Source organism: Schistosoma mansoni, chromosome W (genome assembly GCF_000237925.1).
Source record: "Schistosoma mansoni strain Puerto Rico chromosome W, complete genome".
Lineage (NCBI taxonomy): Eukaryota > Metazoa > Platyhelminthes > Trematoda > Strigeidida > Schistosomatidae > Schistosoma > Schistosoma mansoni.
The window spans coordinates 44,976,496-44,996,463 of record NC_031502.1 but is presented as its reverse complement, the minus strand read 5'-3'; the positions used below and the strand labels follow the sequence as shown (position 1 = coordinate 44,996,463).

Here is a 19,968-nt window from a genome sequence, read left to right as displayed (position 1 = left end):
CTAAGGACTTCTAGATGGATTCACTGTAAAAACTCCTAAATACACGCATAAAATTGAAATCAAAACAGCAGCCAAACTGACGGCAGCAAATCGGCTAACAAAACGAATGCCCATGAACACACAACACATAACAGTAAACAAAAGTATTGTACCATAAACACGTGTATTGTTAAATAGCGCAGCATCTGATGTAATGTCTCCAAATAACGATGCCTGGGGAAATATATATTTCTAAAAGATATTTAGAAAATGTAAATTCTTTAGAAAACTAGATAGATATATTAAAATGTAAAATTTGACATGCTTAAAACCTAATGTATGTTTATTTTATCTTTTGGTTATAAAACCTAAACTAATCATAAAAATATCAAGTTTTATAAGGAGGCGAAGCCACGACTTAGTAGACTAGGAATCATGAATAAGTATCACCACACTAACAAATATAGTTACAAAAATGTATTGAACACACAGATCATCAAACAAAACAAAGGAGGTTAAAAGAAATTCTTTTCACTAATGTCATTTACCTGAGCTGTACGATCGTGTTTAAAATTTATTTCGCATATAGTAGTCTATAATCAAATGGAGGCGTGTTGTACGATCTGAAAAAGTAATCAAGTACTATCAAGAAAAGAAGGATCTAATCCATTCTCTGTCCCCTATAACTAAACGAATGTGGACAGATAACATTATCGATGACGAATTAAACATGATCTGGAGAGTACAAGCGGAAAATAGTTCACTTCTCACAGTTTCGTTAACGGTAACCTGAAACCAAAGTATCTAATTGAAAGTATCCTCAAAGTTCCGAGTAGACTTGTATTCATATACAATGAATTTAAAGAGTATTTTGTTGCCCGATATCTGACTCCAGTTAAGTCGTATATTGATTGCTATCAAAATATACATACCGCCAATCCTCGTATATTTTTATCGACTGAAATCGCGTTAGTAAATAACGGAATAAGTTAAATACGAGAATGAATTTTGAATACGCACATTTCATGCACTCATTGATCCGGACAGATAATCAGAGAAACGAATTGAGGAGAGCGAAGCGAAACAAAACGAAGTGTTGCACGATGAAGAAGGTGAGTGAGACAATTCTATTTTGATCAAGCGTGGTTAAAACAAAAATATGTTACAAACACGTAATGAGTAGGGTAAGTAATTAACACACATATGATCATGTGAAAACAGTAAAGGGTTAATAAGCGAATAAGTGACAAGGTTAATGTGTGGCTTAAGAAAAATGAATAAGTTGGTCTATCCAGAAGCTAGAATAATTTATGTGGTCTTGATATAGTATCAGTCACCACAAGAACATATCAGCAATATTTGAAGAGCAAACTCCAAAAACCTTTAAGAAAGAACATTTATGAGGCGAAGCTCCGAACATTTTCTTTAGTAGGTATCAAACTCTGACAGTGTCGAAGATATATTGACGTTGTGAGCCACCTCAATGTGCATTTGTCAGTTTACTTGAGTTTATGAAACAGGTTATATTGGCCATGTAAAGAGTTTAAAAATATCCAAACACTAGTCTCCAACTCTACTTAAACTTGGAATGTGAGTTATTCAACGCCTCAATCCTTGAAAACACTGTCAACGCACTTCCAGGTAAATTATCGGACAGAGTTATCTAAAAAAATCAAAAGAACTATCTCAAAGAAGTTTTAGAACAGAAATCCATGTATATCTAAGGCTACAGTTATTCATCGACTCGAAATCTATCTTAAAACCCACTTTTTATTTTACAAATCGTTGGTGTCAATTATTTTCTTATCCTTCGGTTTCACAAAGTAGAAAATCATCATTTATATCTATTTTATTAATATTTATTTCTCATTATTCAAGAATACAGCATAAAATAAAGTCAATACTAGAAAACTTATGACTATTTTATGCAATAAATATGATTGTACAGCTCACGTAAATGATATTACTGAAAAAACGTTTTCTTCGCTGAAACGTCTCCATTCTGTCTAGTTCCTCTAAAACAGATCCATGAAAATAGCTATTTACACAAATGATACAATTTTAATATTTATTAGATTCTGATGGTGCATTTTCGTAAACTAGAAGAAACTTGAGGAAATATAGAAATCTTCTGTAGTTTTATTTGTACCCCAATAAATCAAACTATTTCTTAACAAATTAGTTATAGGAATGGAAAGAGAGTAAGAGCCCGACGAAAAACAGTAAGTTTAATACATAAAATGAAAACCAAGAAATAAAGCACCTTATAATAAAAACTACCATATATTTTACAAACCAATTGTAATACTTTTGTTGTTGATCAGACATGTTAATGAGTTTCATAAAGAATAGAACGTACACTCCACAGATGATAACAACTGATGTATTGTCATGAAATACAAAAGAAAAACAAATTACGAAGTATTCGCGCCTTTAACAACTCTTATTAACACAACAGCCTCGATATGGAACAATACAACTCTTACGCCCATGGAAAAAAACACTTTTTATGGGTAGCTAAAACGATGAGAACAGTGAATGCAAATATTGCCTCATCCATTAATTTACTAACAAAGACTAAATGATATAATAGAATAGCTTCAGTAGCCTTATTTACGCTTCAACAATAATAAGAAATGATTTTTATCAATAGTTAAGAATCAAGGACTTCTAAATGCATCGTTAATATATTAAAAACTAAACTGAGAACACTAAACCAGCTTACAAACATAAAATAATAAATAACACTCACTAGAAATACTTCCACAGCTCCTACTAGATACATAGCAGACGCTATTGTAGTACCGAGATAGAAAAGTATACCAACTGCTCCACCAAAAGCAGGGCCAATCGAACGTGATATCATGAAATACGATCCGCCGGCAGGAACTTTCCCGTTTGTTGCAATTGCAGACATACTTAAGGCAGTGAGCATAGTCTATAAAAGAAGACAAAAAATCTATTATTATTATTATCATTATTATTATTATTAGTGGCTTTATTCAATATTATATTTTGAAACAGTATAGAATTCTCAGCACAGAGTATTTTAACAAGTTTCTTTTTCTTGTTTCTTGATCGATCCTTGTGATAAATATTGAGTGGTCGCCAGTTAGATGTTAGCAGTGCAGGAATCGACATCTGAATAATGTTTATTCTTTTCCATGTATATTGGCAGCAACCACGATATCTCTGATTGAGCTGTTTTGTAACTTGTACAGTGAAATGTCGTTAACTTTTCACAAACGCATATGAATAGGTTATGAGACTAATAGGCATAATGATGGGCTAAAACAAACAACAAAACAGATAACTTGTTGAAATATCCACATGGCAGGAACAGGTAGTTCAGATATTCAAGCAGGCCACCTTGTGACAATTTCATTTCAACATTGAAACACAGACAGTTTGGATGCTATCATAAACATTTCAGGCCAATAACTGTTTTGTTTGTTGATATCAAAAGTGATTTTCTACTAAGTATAAACTAAATCAAAATAATGATAATCTATCTACTCTCATATAATTTCATTTTATCCATTTTAATTTAAACAAAATCTTGTCATTTTAGAATAAACAAAATAAATATCAATCAGACAAAATGTAAATAAAGAAAAGTTGATCTCAACTAGAGGACAAATGAATTATAACAGAGATCGATGAACAAATGTTTCATGATAGATTGATGCATACATATTTATTACTGGAAATTGTCAGACAAAAGAATTAACACAACTGTCTAATACTTTACAAATTTTAACAGTGGGCTTTGTTATAAACTAGATCATAATATATAAACTAACTTAATGTTACAAAATTAATTTGAATGATTAGGAAGATGATGATAGATTTAGGTAATTTTCATAGTTGAAATCATGAGTCAATTGAAGCTAGACCACCATGGAAAACCTGGAAGCACTGGACGGCCGTTTCGTCCTATTAATCAAAATCGTGAATTGGTTGAAGTTAGACATTAACGCCGTCACATGCCGGCTCAGTGGTCTATAGGTTAAGTGCTCCGGTGCGAGACTGATAGGTCCTGGGTTCGAGTCTCGCGAGTGAGGGATGATGGATGTACACTGCTGAGGAGTCCCAAAATAGGACGAAACGGCTGTTCAGTGCTTCCAGGTTTTCCATGGTGGTGTAGCTTCAATTGACTCATGATTTCAACTATGAAAATACTAAATTCTACACAAAACCCCTTCAGATTTAAGTAAATTATTATAAATATATATATATAGAATGGAAACGATAAAAATATTTTAAACAGGTTGTTAGAAATGATAAATCAAGTTGATTTTACAATTGACCTGATCAACATGAAATTAAGTTTCACTGAAATAGTTTATGATTTATTTTTTAAGAAAACTTGAAACAAAATAAATTACTTTCAATATTATGTATATAAATACATATCCAGATATATATATATATATATATATATATATATATATATAACGTATTCATTAAAAACATGTTTAACTTACAGCTTGAACATATCTAAATATATATCACGGAGTATTTATCATATACTACTATAACTCTAAATGTAAGAAAGTGATAAATAATAAAAATGATTAATAAGAGGATCGTGGTACTACACTTATCGCTTTATAGGATACCAATATCTGTAGACCACTGTTTCCGGCTCTCCAAGTATTTATCCAAATTATCGGTCAGTAATACATACACAGATTACATAGCTTTTATGTCCCATACAGACCAACAAATGCAGGTCAACACAACCAGTGTAGCAGAAACCTCTGCATCACTATGCCTCAACACACACAACGGAAAAAGTAAAATCCTCAAATACACCACAAACAGCACCAACCTAATCACACTTCATGGAAAAATTCTGGAAGAGGTGGAACGTTTCACATTTCTCAACAGCATCATTGATAAACAAGGAGGATCTAATGCAAATGTGAAGGTAAGGATCGACAAAGCAAAGACAGCATTCCTACACTTCAACAAAATATGGAACTCAAAACAACTGTCAACCAATATCAAAGTCACAATATTCAATACGAACATCAAGACAATTATATTGTGCGCAACTCAAATGAGGAGAACTACTACAACCATGTTCAAAATAAGTGTAAGTATTTATAAACAAGTGTCTATGCAAGATACTCAATGTCCCTTGACCGGATACCATCGGCAGTAGCCTACTGTGGGAGAGAGCAAACCACTTTCCATCTGGAGAGGAAATCAGGAAAAGACGTTGGAGGTGGATAGGACATAGATTAAGGAAATCATCAAACTGCATTACGAGGCAAGCGTTAAACAATGATATCAGAAGGAATAAAAGTGCCTTTTAAACCTTTCAATTCACACTTTTATGCAGATATTTTTAAACCATTCATTGTATCAGTTAATTAGTATGCCAGTCGTTTCATAAAAGATCTTGGAACTCACGACCAAATAATAATAAACTTGAAATACTTATTATTTAGGTCAAAAGATGTTGGAACAATAAATGTAGTTTTAAATTTGGATTAATTATAAATCTCAACTATTGGTTTCTCTGTTTTTTTATTTTCTGTCAACTATGTATTCGTTGAATATTTAGTTTATAAGTCGATAATAAACACTTGTACGATATGGACTAAGCAATTTATTAATAAGACAACACAATGATCAATCTTATGGACATTTTTAATTCAATATCACTGATATTGAAAAACATGTTCAATACTAAAAATCCCAGTACAGATAAACAGATCAACTGGAAGGAAGTACTATAAAAAACAGGTAATTAGGTTTTAGAATACTTTTAAATTTACTTTAATGGAACAGATATAGCATATGCGTAGCATGATTATATCGTATTAATAACGACAGTAAGAACCAATTACTATGATAACGACTAAAATCTTATACATTACCAAGTATACTACTATATTATATTAGTAGTACAAAACCATTTATGTCAATCATAGACTTAAATGATTTCATCTGCGTGAATCCATAATTTTGAGATATTTCCTTCGTCAAGAAATGAATATTATACACCAAAGGATTCAGAATAACATTAGGTGTATATCCTCGGCCATAGAAAAATGAAGTTTTTTATACATAAGTTGTGTAAAAATAATACATGCGCCAATCAGTAATCAGAAGCTTCTTTCATCATAAGAATGAAGAACTAAGAAGTGTTTTAACAATGAAATGCGATTAATCATTAATATATGGTGATGTTTTCTTGGAAGTGAATCACCATTTACCTTGCTGATTTCAATTATAGTAAACTTACAAACTTTAATTAGCTTGTTGGAGTCGGATTTGGAAGTCCATACATAGCAAAAGTCTCATTCACTTCCCTGTTATCCAGTAGTTTAAAGTTAATTAATCTAATAGTTTGTTGCATCTCCTGTAATATACAAAATCATTTCAATCGTGCTTCAATTTAGTCTTAAAGTTCATAGTTTGAAAATGGTACTCCTGAATAAAGAAATAAAAATATCCGAATCTTATAAACTACTCAACATAACCTGCTTTTTACCCATTATATTAATATGGATTAGAATTTGTTGATTTTTCTAAGAAAAACAATAAATTATCCCTTGAATCCACACAAAGTAAAAAGATTACTTTTCACAATTATAATCCCGTGATATGATTATTTAATTTGTTTGTGATTCTGTCAGTCTTTCCTAATATTCACTCTTCGACTCTGGATTTTTATCAGAAAAAAATATGAAAAGATATGTGTGTAAGAAGGGCGAACAAGAAAAAACCACATTTTTGGGAACATTCTATGGACATTATATAAACTACAAAAAACCAGTATGAATATCGTATGATTTAAAAAAAAAACAACTAATAATATTATGAAATAAGTGATGAGTTAATGTAAATAAATTATCCAGTTCATTTTTTTTAAAAACAAATACGATAATTATCTCAATAAGGGAAGAATATTGTCAAGACCAAAACATTGCCCTAGGAACAATAATACGATTAAGTAAATTTAAGTAGTTTATTTATATTGCGATAATTATCCGAATATATCATCAAAACAAATCTACAAACACAAGATATGCTTAAGTTAAATATTTTATTGTTTCAAATGATTACTGTCAGTGGTTTACAATAATCTTCAAAACACCATGTTGTACTTGCTAATCAGTAAAAAAGATGTCGAGTTCTACCTACGCATTTATAAAGCATTAAACGAATTTTAAAATTGTTATAACGATTGACTGCGTGCGTGCTCTGTTTATATATGAGTGATAATACCGCCAATAAGAGAGCAGTGAATTTATTGATCGCCCAATGATACACAAAATCGTATGAGCAGTCTTGAGTACCTAACAGTCCTGCTATCCGCCTAGCCCAACCAGTTAAGTCCAGAGCATCAATAACAGCCTCTGAAATATGAATCATTATTTTCAAACATACTGAGTTTATATACCAATCAAACAGACCACATCGTACCATGAAATAGAAAATAACATTTGTACAATATTTAGCCAAATGTGGCTGCGAATAGGGGGAACAGTAATTGATAGACTGGGGATAACACAAGAATGGTAAATCGTATAATAATAGTTCACAGGTCAAAATAAAGCTTATAATAAAAGGGATACGAATATGGATAGTTTAGTTACTTAACAATTATACAATATGATATATATATATCACATTGGTCCATAAATAGTCCTCAAAGTTACCATTAATAATTCTCCACGGGATATAACAAAAATATACTGTAATGCCTAAGACAATTTTTTCCTCCTATTACTACTTTCACTATAATTAATATTATTTGAGTTAATACGTAACCCGAATTCGGATTACGGAATATGGTTGAAATAATTAGGGACCTTGAAAAGTAAAAAGTAAATTATATATATATGGAGATATCACGACACTTGACCAAATGGTGTATTTCGTTATAAGTAGTATGTTACCCCACTTTAGTGGTTAATAATTGTATGATGTGTCTTCAATAGACAAGTTAACTAATAATAAAGCTCATAAAACCATTTGAAAACAGTCACTAAATATATTGAGTGGTTTGCTCATAGTAAAGGAAAACTACGCGGTAAAAGTTTAAAAAAACGACTCATTATTCGATTTCGCTACATTGGTTTCAGTAAGATGACCTTAGAACATAAATAAAGAACAAACAATATTTGTGCTAATTTATTTGATTATTTTAGTTCCATTTCGTTGCCTAGCTTTTGATTTTCCCAAAACAAACTTGGTATTAATCATCAAAAATAAAGCGGTTATTTGTCAGTGTGACAGGGCTCTAAGAAATAATACTTTACAAGCACACATCAAACGTCATTACACTATTTAAACAATTTCAAGATTACAGTGGGAAACAAAGTAGTTTTTTCAATCAATTTAACGATCATTTTTAGGATCTGTATTGAACTGAATTAAAGTTGAGTTTCAGATCAAGTTACATATTTAATAAGACTAATTGACTTACTAGTAAACGTGAAACAACCATGGGAATAATAATACATATTATGTTGATTAAGACTTATTCACTGATTTAGTGATGAATAAAGAACTCTCCCTCTAATAAGAAACACTTTTTTAAAGTTTAAATGTTTATTGTACGTTACATTAAAGTAGACTGAAAATTCTTTATGAATAAAAGTATTTCCTGAAAAAAAAAAGATTTATAAGGTGAAGATTTATTAAAAACAAAAAACTACCAAACAAAAAGGACAGATTTAAGAGATATTTCACAGAGAAACGAAAAGTAAAACATCCAGCGCTGAATCAAAACAAATGAGTTAGCCACTTTTGGGAACTGATATATATATATATATATATATATATATATATATATATATGAAGTCCATTAGATTGAATCGTATAGATTAATATGCATGCAAAGTTTTCATGTTTCTTACTCTAGCTGTAAAACTAGTAAAAATAAAACTGAAATGAATTCAAGAAGTTTTTTTAGTATTAAAATTTCTGCACACTTGACCCATTTTTGGATTAGATCTGCTATATATATATCTTATAATTGGCACAATATGACTGAGTCGAAGTTTATAAACATCCATAAGAATGTAATAATGACATAATTACTAAAATTACTAAAGAAAATTCCAGTTTTTGTTGACATATGGTAAAAGTTTATTCTATAAGAAGATTGGTATTGATAAATAAGCACGAGACTAATACAATGATGTTTAACATTATGCACAGTTGTGAATATATAAAGTTAGACGAATAGAAATTTCACTTAACTAACCTGATTAAATATTTTACACAACCTTGTCGTGACTTATTTATTGTCGATACTAAACTTGAATAAACAGACTATTTTGTAGTTAATTAAGTCAAAGTACAATAAAATTAATCGATATATCCTATGATAGAAATCCTATTTAGTTATTAAACACGACTGTTGTCCGCTTTTAATATAAGCTGATGGTTTTAATTATAGCCATAGACGGAATTTGAACAGATTTCTCATTGTTCATTCCTTTTACCTAAGGTGAAATAGATTAAAAACATGGTAATACTGTGGAGAATATCCGTAAGCGAAAGCAGAATAATAAAATCCTTAATGGACATTAGTATCTTGAAGGAGAATAGATATAAACTGTGGTGTTCAGGGGTCGACTGTATATTATATTCTGGTTTATATCGAGAATCAATTTTTATCGTATCACTTTAACTTTTGTTCCTCCAATAGCTATCTTCGGCTACAAAATATATTCATGTCCTTATGTTCAAAATATAAACGTAGCATTGAGTTATTATTTATAATCATAGTTCTGACTCAAGGCGATACGTGATTGACTTTGCAACAGAATTTTTCTCAAAAAATATTCAAAAGTAAAAAGTTAGGCTATTGTTTATTGATAATAATTCGTTATCCAGTTCAGTCTTATTCTAGTTAGAGGAAAGGATTGTGTTTGTTTAAAAACGTTTATTTTGCTTCTCGTTCATTTGTTTACCAAAGAAATCATTTCCAGTAACGCTAATGTGAACAGATTTTTGTATACAAAACACCATTAGCTCTGCAAAAGTCAACAGTAATTATTAATAATAGCTAGGTGATAAATAGTTGTTTTACGGGGTCTCGATACACACTATCGTACGAATACATTAACGCGTAAACGAAGTAACGCACTCGCTAAATACAACGTACAACTGCTATTTGAGATGGAATTAAAATCTACAGTATTTTAATCGATACGAAGAGCGATTTTCTGTAAGACCATGTCGATTCTGTCAGTGATTTCAACCTGTTTATAAATAAGTTGAGAATTATCGTATTTTTTTAGTTTCTCCCATTATGACGATAATGTATCATGTCATCACAAAAAGCTAGAAACCTATGATTAACTCACAGCAATACATTTATTAACAGATATGGATCTATTTTCATGTCGCTGAATACAGTTTAAAAAATCAGCAAATCATACGATCAATATTCTTTCCCATCTAACTTGGTTTTTCAATGTAAACATTTCGATTCAAGCGCATCCACAAATTCAAAAGTAATTTTTTGAAAAATCTGCATTTAGTATATATTTCATGGCTACGTATTTAATCAAGCTCTCTTGAAGTGCATCTGATTAAACGGTACGTTAAGACTTGTGAAAATTTGTTTTTTTTCCCTAGTGAAACACAAAGTAAAATTTAAAAAAAAATTCAGGTTTATTCTAAAATAGGTGTTGAAAGCCTACTGACAGAACACATTCAATAGTGAAAAGAAAGCGAACCAAAGCCACAGCATTTGTTGAAGGTTGCTTAAATAAAGACACAACGTAGAAAAGGGGTAATCAGAAGACAGATCAAAAGTCAATGAAAGGAGAACTAGTGGTTTATACTACTTATTAGTTATTAATTATTTAGTTGACGAGACTCCATCGTTAAATGTGGGAATCAGTATTCATTCCATAATTTTATTGAATAAGCCACTTATAGTTTCCTATGTTAGAACTCTACGTAAAACAATTATATTTTTTATGCATATGAGAAAAGTATTAAACTAATCAAGGGAATTTGTGAGTCAATGATAACAATGACATACAGTACATAGCTAATCATATAAATACGAAGCACATTGACCTATGGGTTATCGTGACTGTTCCTAATATTTTCTACATATGCATAATAATATTATTGTATACTAGGGTAGGGAATGTCTAAGACCTAGTTATAAACAATATTGTTAACTCACATTGGTTATTCTAATTTATACCTTGAAAAGTTTTAATATTTTAAGCATTTAAAAACTATCGTACCATCAGTCTTTGAAAAATACGTTTAAAGTTACTTGGTTTAATTTAAAGATTTTGGTATATTAGCTTCCGTGTTATCTTACTGATCGTTGCTAGTATATGCGGCTCAATAGTATAAACACTTCGATATAACAATGAAAAGACAGAGTAAAAACACTGTAACACGAGCGACATTCCACTTTAGTAGTTTTTAATTAATCATATTTCGTGTCAACACGTATTGTCTAAATTAAAATACGATTCTAGTCGCATAATTTTTACTTTTATTTTTCAGATATCGTTTGATAGTACCTGAAAAATAAAAGCCTTCATTTCGATGATTTATATTTTCCTCTCAGGTTATATCTTCGCTGTCTAATCTCTCTTATCACTACTATTTATACTACTACCACTACCACTTTTGGATCTGACCTGAAAATCTCATTTCGCTGTGCTAATGGGTAAGGTAAATCGAACAGATGTACCCATGTTTCAGGTCGTACGTTATATATATGATTATTTCTAATCAAATACTTTCTCTCTTGATTAATGGATGAGGAAAGAATATGATGTCTTTTGATTGATAGTTATCCTAATGATCAATACTGCCTTGTATAACTAGACATCAGTGTTATAATAACTATTGATCAAATTAAAACTTTCGCTCGCCTCATTTCATGCATAAAACTCAAACAAAAAAGGTTAGGCTGATCAAATAAATAAGAAAACGTTATCATGAAATTTTAGCAACAAAAATATGGGACAAAGACGAATCAACAACAACAGTTTGAAATACTTGAATTTAAATTAAATAAAAACGCATGTGCTACTATTTTATAGAAGGAGATCTGAAAAAGGTTAAGATAGAAAAGAGAAGAAACAAATGAGAAATTGACCGTTAAGAATAAAAAAAGAGCTTATGAAGACTTAGGGAAGGAGTAAAGAATTATGTGAAAATAAAATAAAGTATTTTAAACTTAATTCGTAAGGACATATATAACTTGTATATAAAATTGTATCCCTATTTATCTACACATTTCTTAAAGCTGTTGGTATAGACTTTGATGATAATCCTTAGTGGAAACTTCAAAAGACTTTGCAAAGGAGAACAAAACATAGAGATACTACGTAACAAGACTTTGAGAGTCACTAATTATCAGTGTAATCTTTAAATAACTTGAGCGCAATTTTCGTGCATTCTCGTTTTTGTTTCTCTCTTTGAAATAAAAAATTTGAACAACCTCGTTTGTATTCGTTTCCTTAACAAAATTTTATACAAATAAAAAGTTTACAATGGAAAAAGATCATGGCATACGTATAAAGAGAAAACACTTAAATAGAGTGGTGGTATAAAAGGATTCTTTCTTCAAAAAAGAAAGATTGTTAAACAGGAACATAAGGAGTAACTATGCACAACTTTTTGTTGGATGTAAATTTTTACTTAGAGAGCCACATTTTTTCCTCGATAACGATAAATAAATAGAAATTGTGAGGTAAATGTAAAAAAGAAAGGTATTAAAGTGAAGTGATTATTTGAACTGTAATAGAGAAATATTTTGGAGAGAAATAGTGTGGTAGCGATGAATAAACTGATAATTGATGCCATATGAATAAATAGGCAAAGTTGGATTTAATACCCTATAGTATATCCTAACAAAGAAGGATTAATTTATTTAACCATAGATATTTTTGTCACATATATTTATCAATGAACAGTAATATCATAAAATAGTGTGTAGCTAAACAAAACTTTATAAAATACATAGTAGTAATTATTTATAAAAAATCTAAATTCCATGTTCCATTGTTACTGTGATGGACTACTCTTTGCAAAAACAAAATCGTGATAAAATATAAAAAAAGATATGATAATAAACATACAGTTATAAACACTCAAACCTGTTTTTCTTCTAAATTGGTACCCATCAATATTCACTGTAGATAGTTTCTTCAACGTGCTATATGCCCCGATTTACTTATGACCACTTATATCATATCTAGGTAACCTAGCGCTTCTAACAAACATTAAATCGACTCAAGAGTGAATTCTAATCAATGGAAACTACGAAAGGGTAAGAATTTATTAAAGATACTAATAGGCATTAAATAGAACCTATCTATTGTGCGGGCTTCTGGCAGAGATATACCAACTAGTTCAAAACAATATATTTACCGAAATCTAGTGCAAGGAGTTTGAAATGAATTTACTAGTACCATTAGGTAATACATGTGTGAGGTAAACATACTAGGTTCCTTAAGTACATTTATCAACTGATTAAGTTCAACTAAATTGTGACACCATTTAAACTGCATTAAAAGATAGAACTTACGCAACTACAGCACAGAAGTACTATCAGGAACGTTTGAAACGCGCCTGCCACGCCTGTTATCCATCCAACTCGAACAAATAATAGGATGCCGAATATATTTTGACAGCATGGTAGAAAAACACCCAATATAGTCCCCAAACGTTTGTTCTTTACGAAACAAAAAATAAAAGATATATACCAAAAATCGATAAGGTAATCAAAATATTCTGTACTTCGGTAATGTTAAAAGGAAAGAAAGTGTTATGTATTGAGCTGAACGGAACAGGTCTATCAGTCATACAAAAAATCATTAGAGTTTTATGTTTGTTCAAGATGAAAGCACAAAAGCAGAGTAATTATTGCAAACGCTATTTAAAGAAACATCTTGAATGGCTGAGCTTCTTTATAAAATGTTGATAGGAGTAAAAAGAAATCCCTGAGTCTTGTTTTTACACTTGCAAACATAACTTAATAAGGTCAATCCATAAATCAAAGAAATTTTGTCTTCTCAAGGATAATGGAAGCATTCACTATATAATAACTCTGTCACAAATGAATGCTCATGTAATGACATCTAAAATTGGACTTTAGCGAACACAAACAATACAATTGTTGCTTTCTGTCGGTGATTAATGTTGATTTATTGGTTCAAAGAGCCCACAGCTTAACAGCCACTCAATGGTTCAATCCAGAATGCAAATAATTGAGATTACATGACGTTGCAGCCAATAAAATAGCGAATGGCTGAAATAAATTGGATCCCATAAGTCAATGTTAAGTATGTATGCTTTTGGCCTATAACTAAATCGTTGGAAATGCGATTGATAATCTAATTCCGTACTACAAGCTTGTACCAAAACTTCACTACAAATACAACTCTCTGAGGCCCTTACTTTTACATTTGTACAAAAAAACGGTTAAGTCAGAAAAAAATGATTTAACAGCCTTATGACGAGATACTCATCGTAGTGAAAAAAACATGGTCAAAGTGAAGATAGATATTTTGGAACAAGTAACAAATGATAGAAAAAAAACAGAGAAAGTAGATGTGAGTTACGATAGAAAATAATGTGTCAACTATTTACAATCAGATAAATATTAGATATGTTTGTACGTAATCTATCACCAGTAAATGTTTATATGGTTCTATTATTCCCTAGCCTCAATACTTTTACTCAACTGCCGAACCCCTCAACATATGGATTAACTCCCTGGAGCGATGCATATTTATGAGACTGTATGATTTATCGCAGTTATCTCACGCTTTACATTTTAATTGGATTACAGTTTCAGTTATCAATCTCATCTATTGCGGTATACGCCCCAACATTAAAAGATACCTGAATATAGTTCTCGTGACTCACATATAGAAAAAACATTTCTGTGTGGGATCCAAGCAACCGCTGTCCTCTGTAAAAGCACATGTTCAACTCTCAATTACAAACTGACGACTGAGTGGGGTATTTCAATGTACAATTGAAGTAGCGAACAGCGGCAAAGAAGCCATTAAACTTCATATTTAATGTTTACTAGTAAATAAAGCTTTGGCAACCTGATTTTATAAAAAGGCTCAGCAGAAGTACGGAAAATAAAAATATGAATCTGTGCTGATTATAAAACACTAAAAAATCAACTTACATCACTTGACTTTGTTTGCTTTTCTTTCAGTTGTTTAGTTTCACCTACAGTTGGCTCTATTCCACCAGTGTAAGCTGCCAGCTTACCAAACCAGTTACTCATCGGAGGCAATGTCTTATCATCTTCCTACAACAGACAAAAACCAAGGTGGTTTAAAAATAAGGAACAATAGGACACTTAAAAAATTTTCCCTGCAAAGTATTTTAGTTCATAGAGACATTTATTTCATGTTCCTTCTTAGACCATACAAGAAATAGTTATATGTCAGAGAATATGAAAATAGTAGATCACCAACATATTTCTAAAGTAATCAAAATCGTACTAAGATGACTTCCAAAAACGTTATGAGAGACAGAATGCTTATGAACATTAAACACTCACTTCGCAAATCCATTTGAGGGCAGAAATGTACAAAAAATGGATATCTTTACAACACTTAAAATAAGTTCTCAATCATAGGGATGAACTTTGAATTCAACTATTTATTACTAATTTCAGTGATTTCTTCAGATCATAATCTAGTAACCCTAAAGTAGTCAAAACGTGAAATTGGAAGAGCTAATGGTAATAAATGACTAGTAAACGAAACAAGATATAGTTATCATGGCAAACAGAATCATGTTGATCATAGAAATACACTGTATTACCTCGAAAAGATTGAGTTGTGTATTGTCTTCATCTTCAGCTTCGATATCCTCATCAACAACTTCCGTCGGGATCCCAGCTAATTTTGAAGAAATATGATATTTGTTAGAAAATAAAATTGAACAATCAAGTAGCATAAACTGTACAACATCCCAGTTAGTTAGACGAAATTATACACCGATGTATTTTTATCCGATTTTTGTAAACCTATTTCCAAATATAGCCGTAAACATATTTTGATTAGGAGTTTTTCGGACAAATTTACCCCGATGATTACATGACTACGAACAGTTTCGCCTAGTTTAACACAAAACTAAGCCTAAAATTTTGATACGTAGCATAATGATCTTTAAATGACCCCGGAAACTACTTTGAGATTTTTTGACAAAGAAAATAGAATAATAGTTAGAAATGATTCAGAAAATGTCATCACATTTTAAAATGGTACTCTGAGACAAATGCGAATTTCGCTAGCATAGAACAACTGTGAAGCTCGATAAATGCGTCTAGGACAATTAAACACCTCCTGAACAGACAACCATTTGTTATGTGTAAAATAATCTTCAATAATACTTATTGATCACCATTTAAGATGACTCTTTCCGTTAGAAAAAGAATTAAATTTGTTGTTTGAATATGACTATACATCTTGAAACCATATAAACAGTAGATCTTGTATCTTTGGATTGTGAAAATATTGATAGGGAATTTTAAACATCCACTGCAAATCTCTGGGTATGATAAACTAGACCGTATAGTGAGATTATAATTTATGAACAAACCAATCACGTATAAGATAACAGGTCTCGGATTTTGATGCGAAATTCATTTACCTATTTGGCTAAATAGTCTTGGCATTATAGCTGATGTCAGTTCGTGGTGAAAACTCTAAATCTAATTCCTAACCTTAAACATCAACCGTAAATCAAAGTTCTAATTCCTCACACTGTCCTATAACTCTCATTCGGTCCTAGTTATTAGGTGGACACTCAGTGTCACTTTAGCACAGCTCAAAGGTCGTCCATAAATTATAGTCTCACCAAACATATTGTGACTAACCAACTAAATCAAAAACACCACGCGGAAATATTTTATGTAATTCTAATTTCAGGCGGTTTTTCGATACCTTTTAAACCATTTAATAAGCCTCTCATATTGATCTTAAATCATAAAAAAGTCTACATGTTAAAGTTTAGTTTAATACTCAACATATACAACGTCATTTACTGTTTTTATTCAAATTCCTGAAATCCCTTGGTAATAAAAGTTTCAAAGTTGAAGATTATATTATTTGAACAAAAGAATTAAATCGTCTAAAAAATGTATTCATAAGCAATAATCTATAGAAACCGTTCAATAATTCTGTAGCAATAATGTTATTCTCAAGAGTAACCCATTTCTAATTGATCCTTCAGTGTTAGTAACAAAAATATTTAAGCCCAAAACAGAGAATTGATGAGTAACATTTTACATTGAAAAGACATGATTCTTAACAGATGATACAAACGAATAACCAGAAAACATTACTTGTAGGACAAGCTAGTAAGCAATTGACCACAAAGTCCAATCACATAAACCTTTGTCATCCGTTAGTGCAACTGTAAAATTATAAGTCTAGAATCCAAAAAAACCTGCTCTAAACCAAAAAGCTAATAGTTATCTTTCGCTCTCTTCAAATCCCGAATTTTCCAATGAATAAACGAATGGTAAGTAACCTGTTGTACTCGGATGCATGGTGCAACAAGCGTTGATTTAGCTGTGGAAAGAACCGAATTTATTTGAAAAAAGGGCTCATAACGAGTTACGATCTACTGGTGTTAAAAATTTATTTCAACCCTCATACCGTTAAGTAAGCAAATTTCGTAATCATTTCACTCAACATTGAAACGATAAAAAGACCCAAATGATATAAAATAAGTTGGGTTATGACTAATTTTCATTTCTGATCTGTCCTACAAGATCCAAATCTCGAAATACTAAGAAATAAATCAGTAAATAAGATACATCAAGGTATTCATGTATGAATCCGTGTACAACTTCTTTATATCGTTGGACTATTATAACATACTCATATAGGAAATATTTTACTACACAAAGTCCAACTGAAATTTTGATGAATAAGTTATTTCACATGTTCAAGTAAGACTAGTTATTTAAACTGATGGTCAATTATTACGGCGAAAACTTACCATATGCCTCAGTAGACTCTCCTAAGAGTGACAACTTTGCACCTTTCAATTCTGAGGCCTCGACAGACTGCACACTGAACTTTTTACTTATCCGGCGAACACTCATTGCAAACTGAGCGACCGAAGATGAAATAAGTTAAATGTTGGTCTGAATGTAGATGTGAAATTGAAGGTCAAATAGAAACGATTAAACAAATTTAGTATCTATAGTATTTTTATTTTTGACTATAGAGAAAAATTTGAACAGATAACTTGTTCACAGAGTGTGTATAAAAAAATATCAGTCTTTCTTCAAAAGATGTATCAGACCTTAAAATGAATATTTTAATAATAGCAATATTATTCAACAGGAAACTCATTGAAAGTGGATGAATATGTAATAAACGAGTGTCACTTGCGATTTTTCAGTGCTTCGTTATTCATTTGTCCAAAAAAGCTACAATTATAGCAATGGATAAGTAAGAAATCCGTTTATAGCCCATGATAACCAGTTATGATTGAACTCATGTTGATGTACAATCTGTAAATACATGTGATGGGTTCACTAAAAATTAACTAATATGACGGTGAATCAGTGGAAAAGAACTAATATGAGAAACGTGTTAGGTGTGCAAAGAAATTCGAGGCTGACTTATATCATAACCTTTGGTCGATCACAGTGGTTTTACAGAAACTAACAAGAATTAGAAAAATCTGAATAGTGACAAAAGCCTATTCATTAAAATAGGCCATAGTAACCATCGTCCTGTGGCTTTTCTATATAATTTCAAGTCGCGGCTCTTGTACATACATAAACAGATGTGTCTTAATTTATAAAACTTTTATGAGAACAGCTATTATCTTTTTGATGAATTGTTAAATATCATAAAATATATGCTTGAACGATTTGTGTAATGAAAACGAAGCAATTACTTTAAAATACACACGTCATAATTCGCCTGCCATACTCTGGAAACTTGTCTAGTGCGTTGACTGTAAGTCTGGTGGCTTTAATCGTCAAGTCGGATTATTTATTAGGCTTTTAAATCTGCATTGCCTAATTTTAGCCTTTTCATGTCCTCATCATCAATATCTTCTTGTTGCGTCAAAGTTTTCGAAAAAATGACCTTTTCCTTTAATGTACTTGATGCTCGCCGTCGATTGTATTTTATAGTTCATTTATTTAACCTCACGAGGTGATCGTCGGTCAAACAACAACAAGATACATTTTTATGGTTATAAGAAACAGTAGATTAGCGACCTTTTGGCAGAGATGTGTTTGATAACCTCATATTTATTTAGTAATTTAGAACGTCAATCAACAATTACGACTGGGTACCAATCAGAACCCTGAATTTCACATGCTCTGACTATATATAGAGAGGTGGCTAAATATATCAGTTTGGTTAGAGTGGTTAGTTGGTGTACAGTTCTGTGAGTTATACATCTTTCCCATCCTTTCTTTGTCTTTCTATCAGTCTGTTTATGAATCTTGGCTCAATCCTTTATATTTACTATCATCGAATACGTTATAATTATCAAACCCTTCTCAACTCATTCTGACGCGTTGCTGACTTAACCTATGTAGTGCAATTCTCACCTCCATACAGTTCTGGCGCATTACATTCCGATATAACTGATGGATACTCTAGTGTCAGTGCTATTACTGCGACGATTGATCTCCAAATATTTGGTTTGAACTTAGGAGACGATCGAACAAACCAAGGTTTATCCGGTTTTATACAACTATGTACCTCTGTATAGTTCATAAATCCTCTTTAGGTTACTTGCATTCAACAACCATATCGTAGCATAGCCTTTATACGTTATTTATGCTATCTCAGTGTTAGATTAAATTTTACCAAAAAATGCAAACACCTAGACATTACACCTCTAGTTATCCAGCTACAGGTTTCTCTATCACAACATACCGTATAATACATCGAAAAATGGTTAATATGTTTGTTAGGTATACTGAGCTAGTGAGACGTCATCGAGCTTTTGCCAAATCAT

General features: G+C 31.2%; 1 protein-coding gene across 1 annotated transcript; it reads right to left on the bottom strand.

Annotated features, from left to right (window-relative positions):
* On the bottom strand, positions 1-18,082 carry Smp_167820 (putative solute carrier family 12, k-cl cotransporter; the record flags this gene model as incomplete). The annotated part of the gene is made up of 6 exons (XM_018789854.1): positions 1-231; positions 2,732-2,917; positions 13,526-13,672; positions 15,143-15,268; positions 15,790-15,866; positions 17,977-18,082. The coding sequence occupies 6 exons, from the start codon at positions 18,080-18,082 to the stop codon at positions 1-3; spliced, it is 873 nt and encodes a 290-aa protein (XP_018655255.1).
* Positions 18,083-19,968: the final 1,886 nt, after the last annotated feature.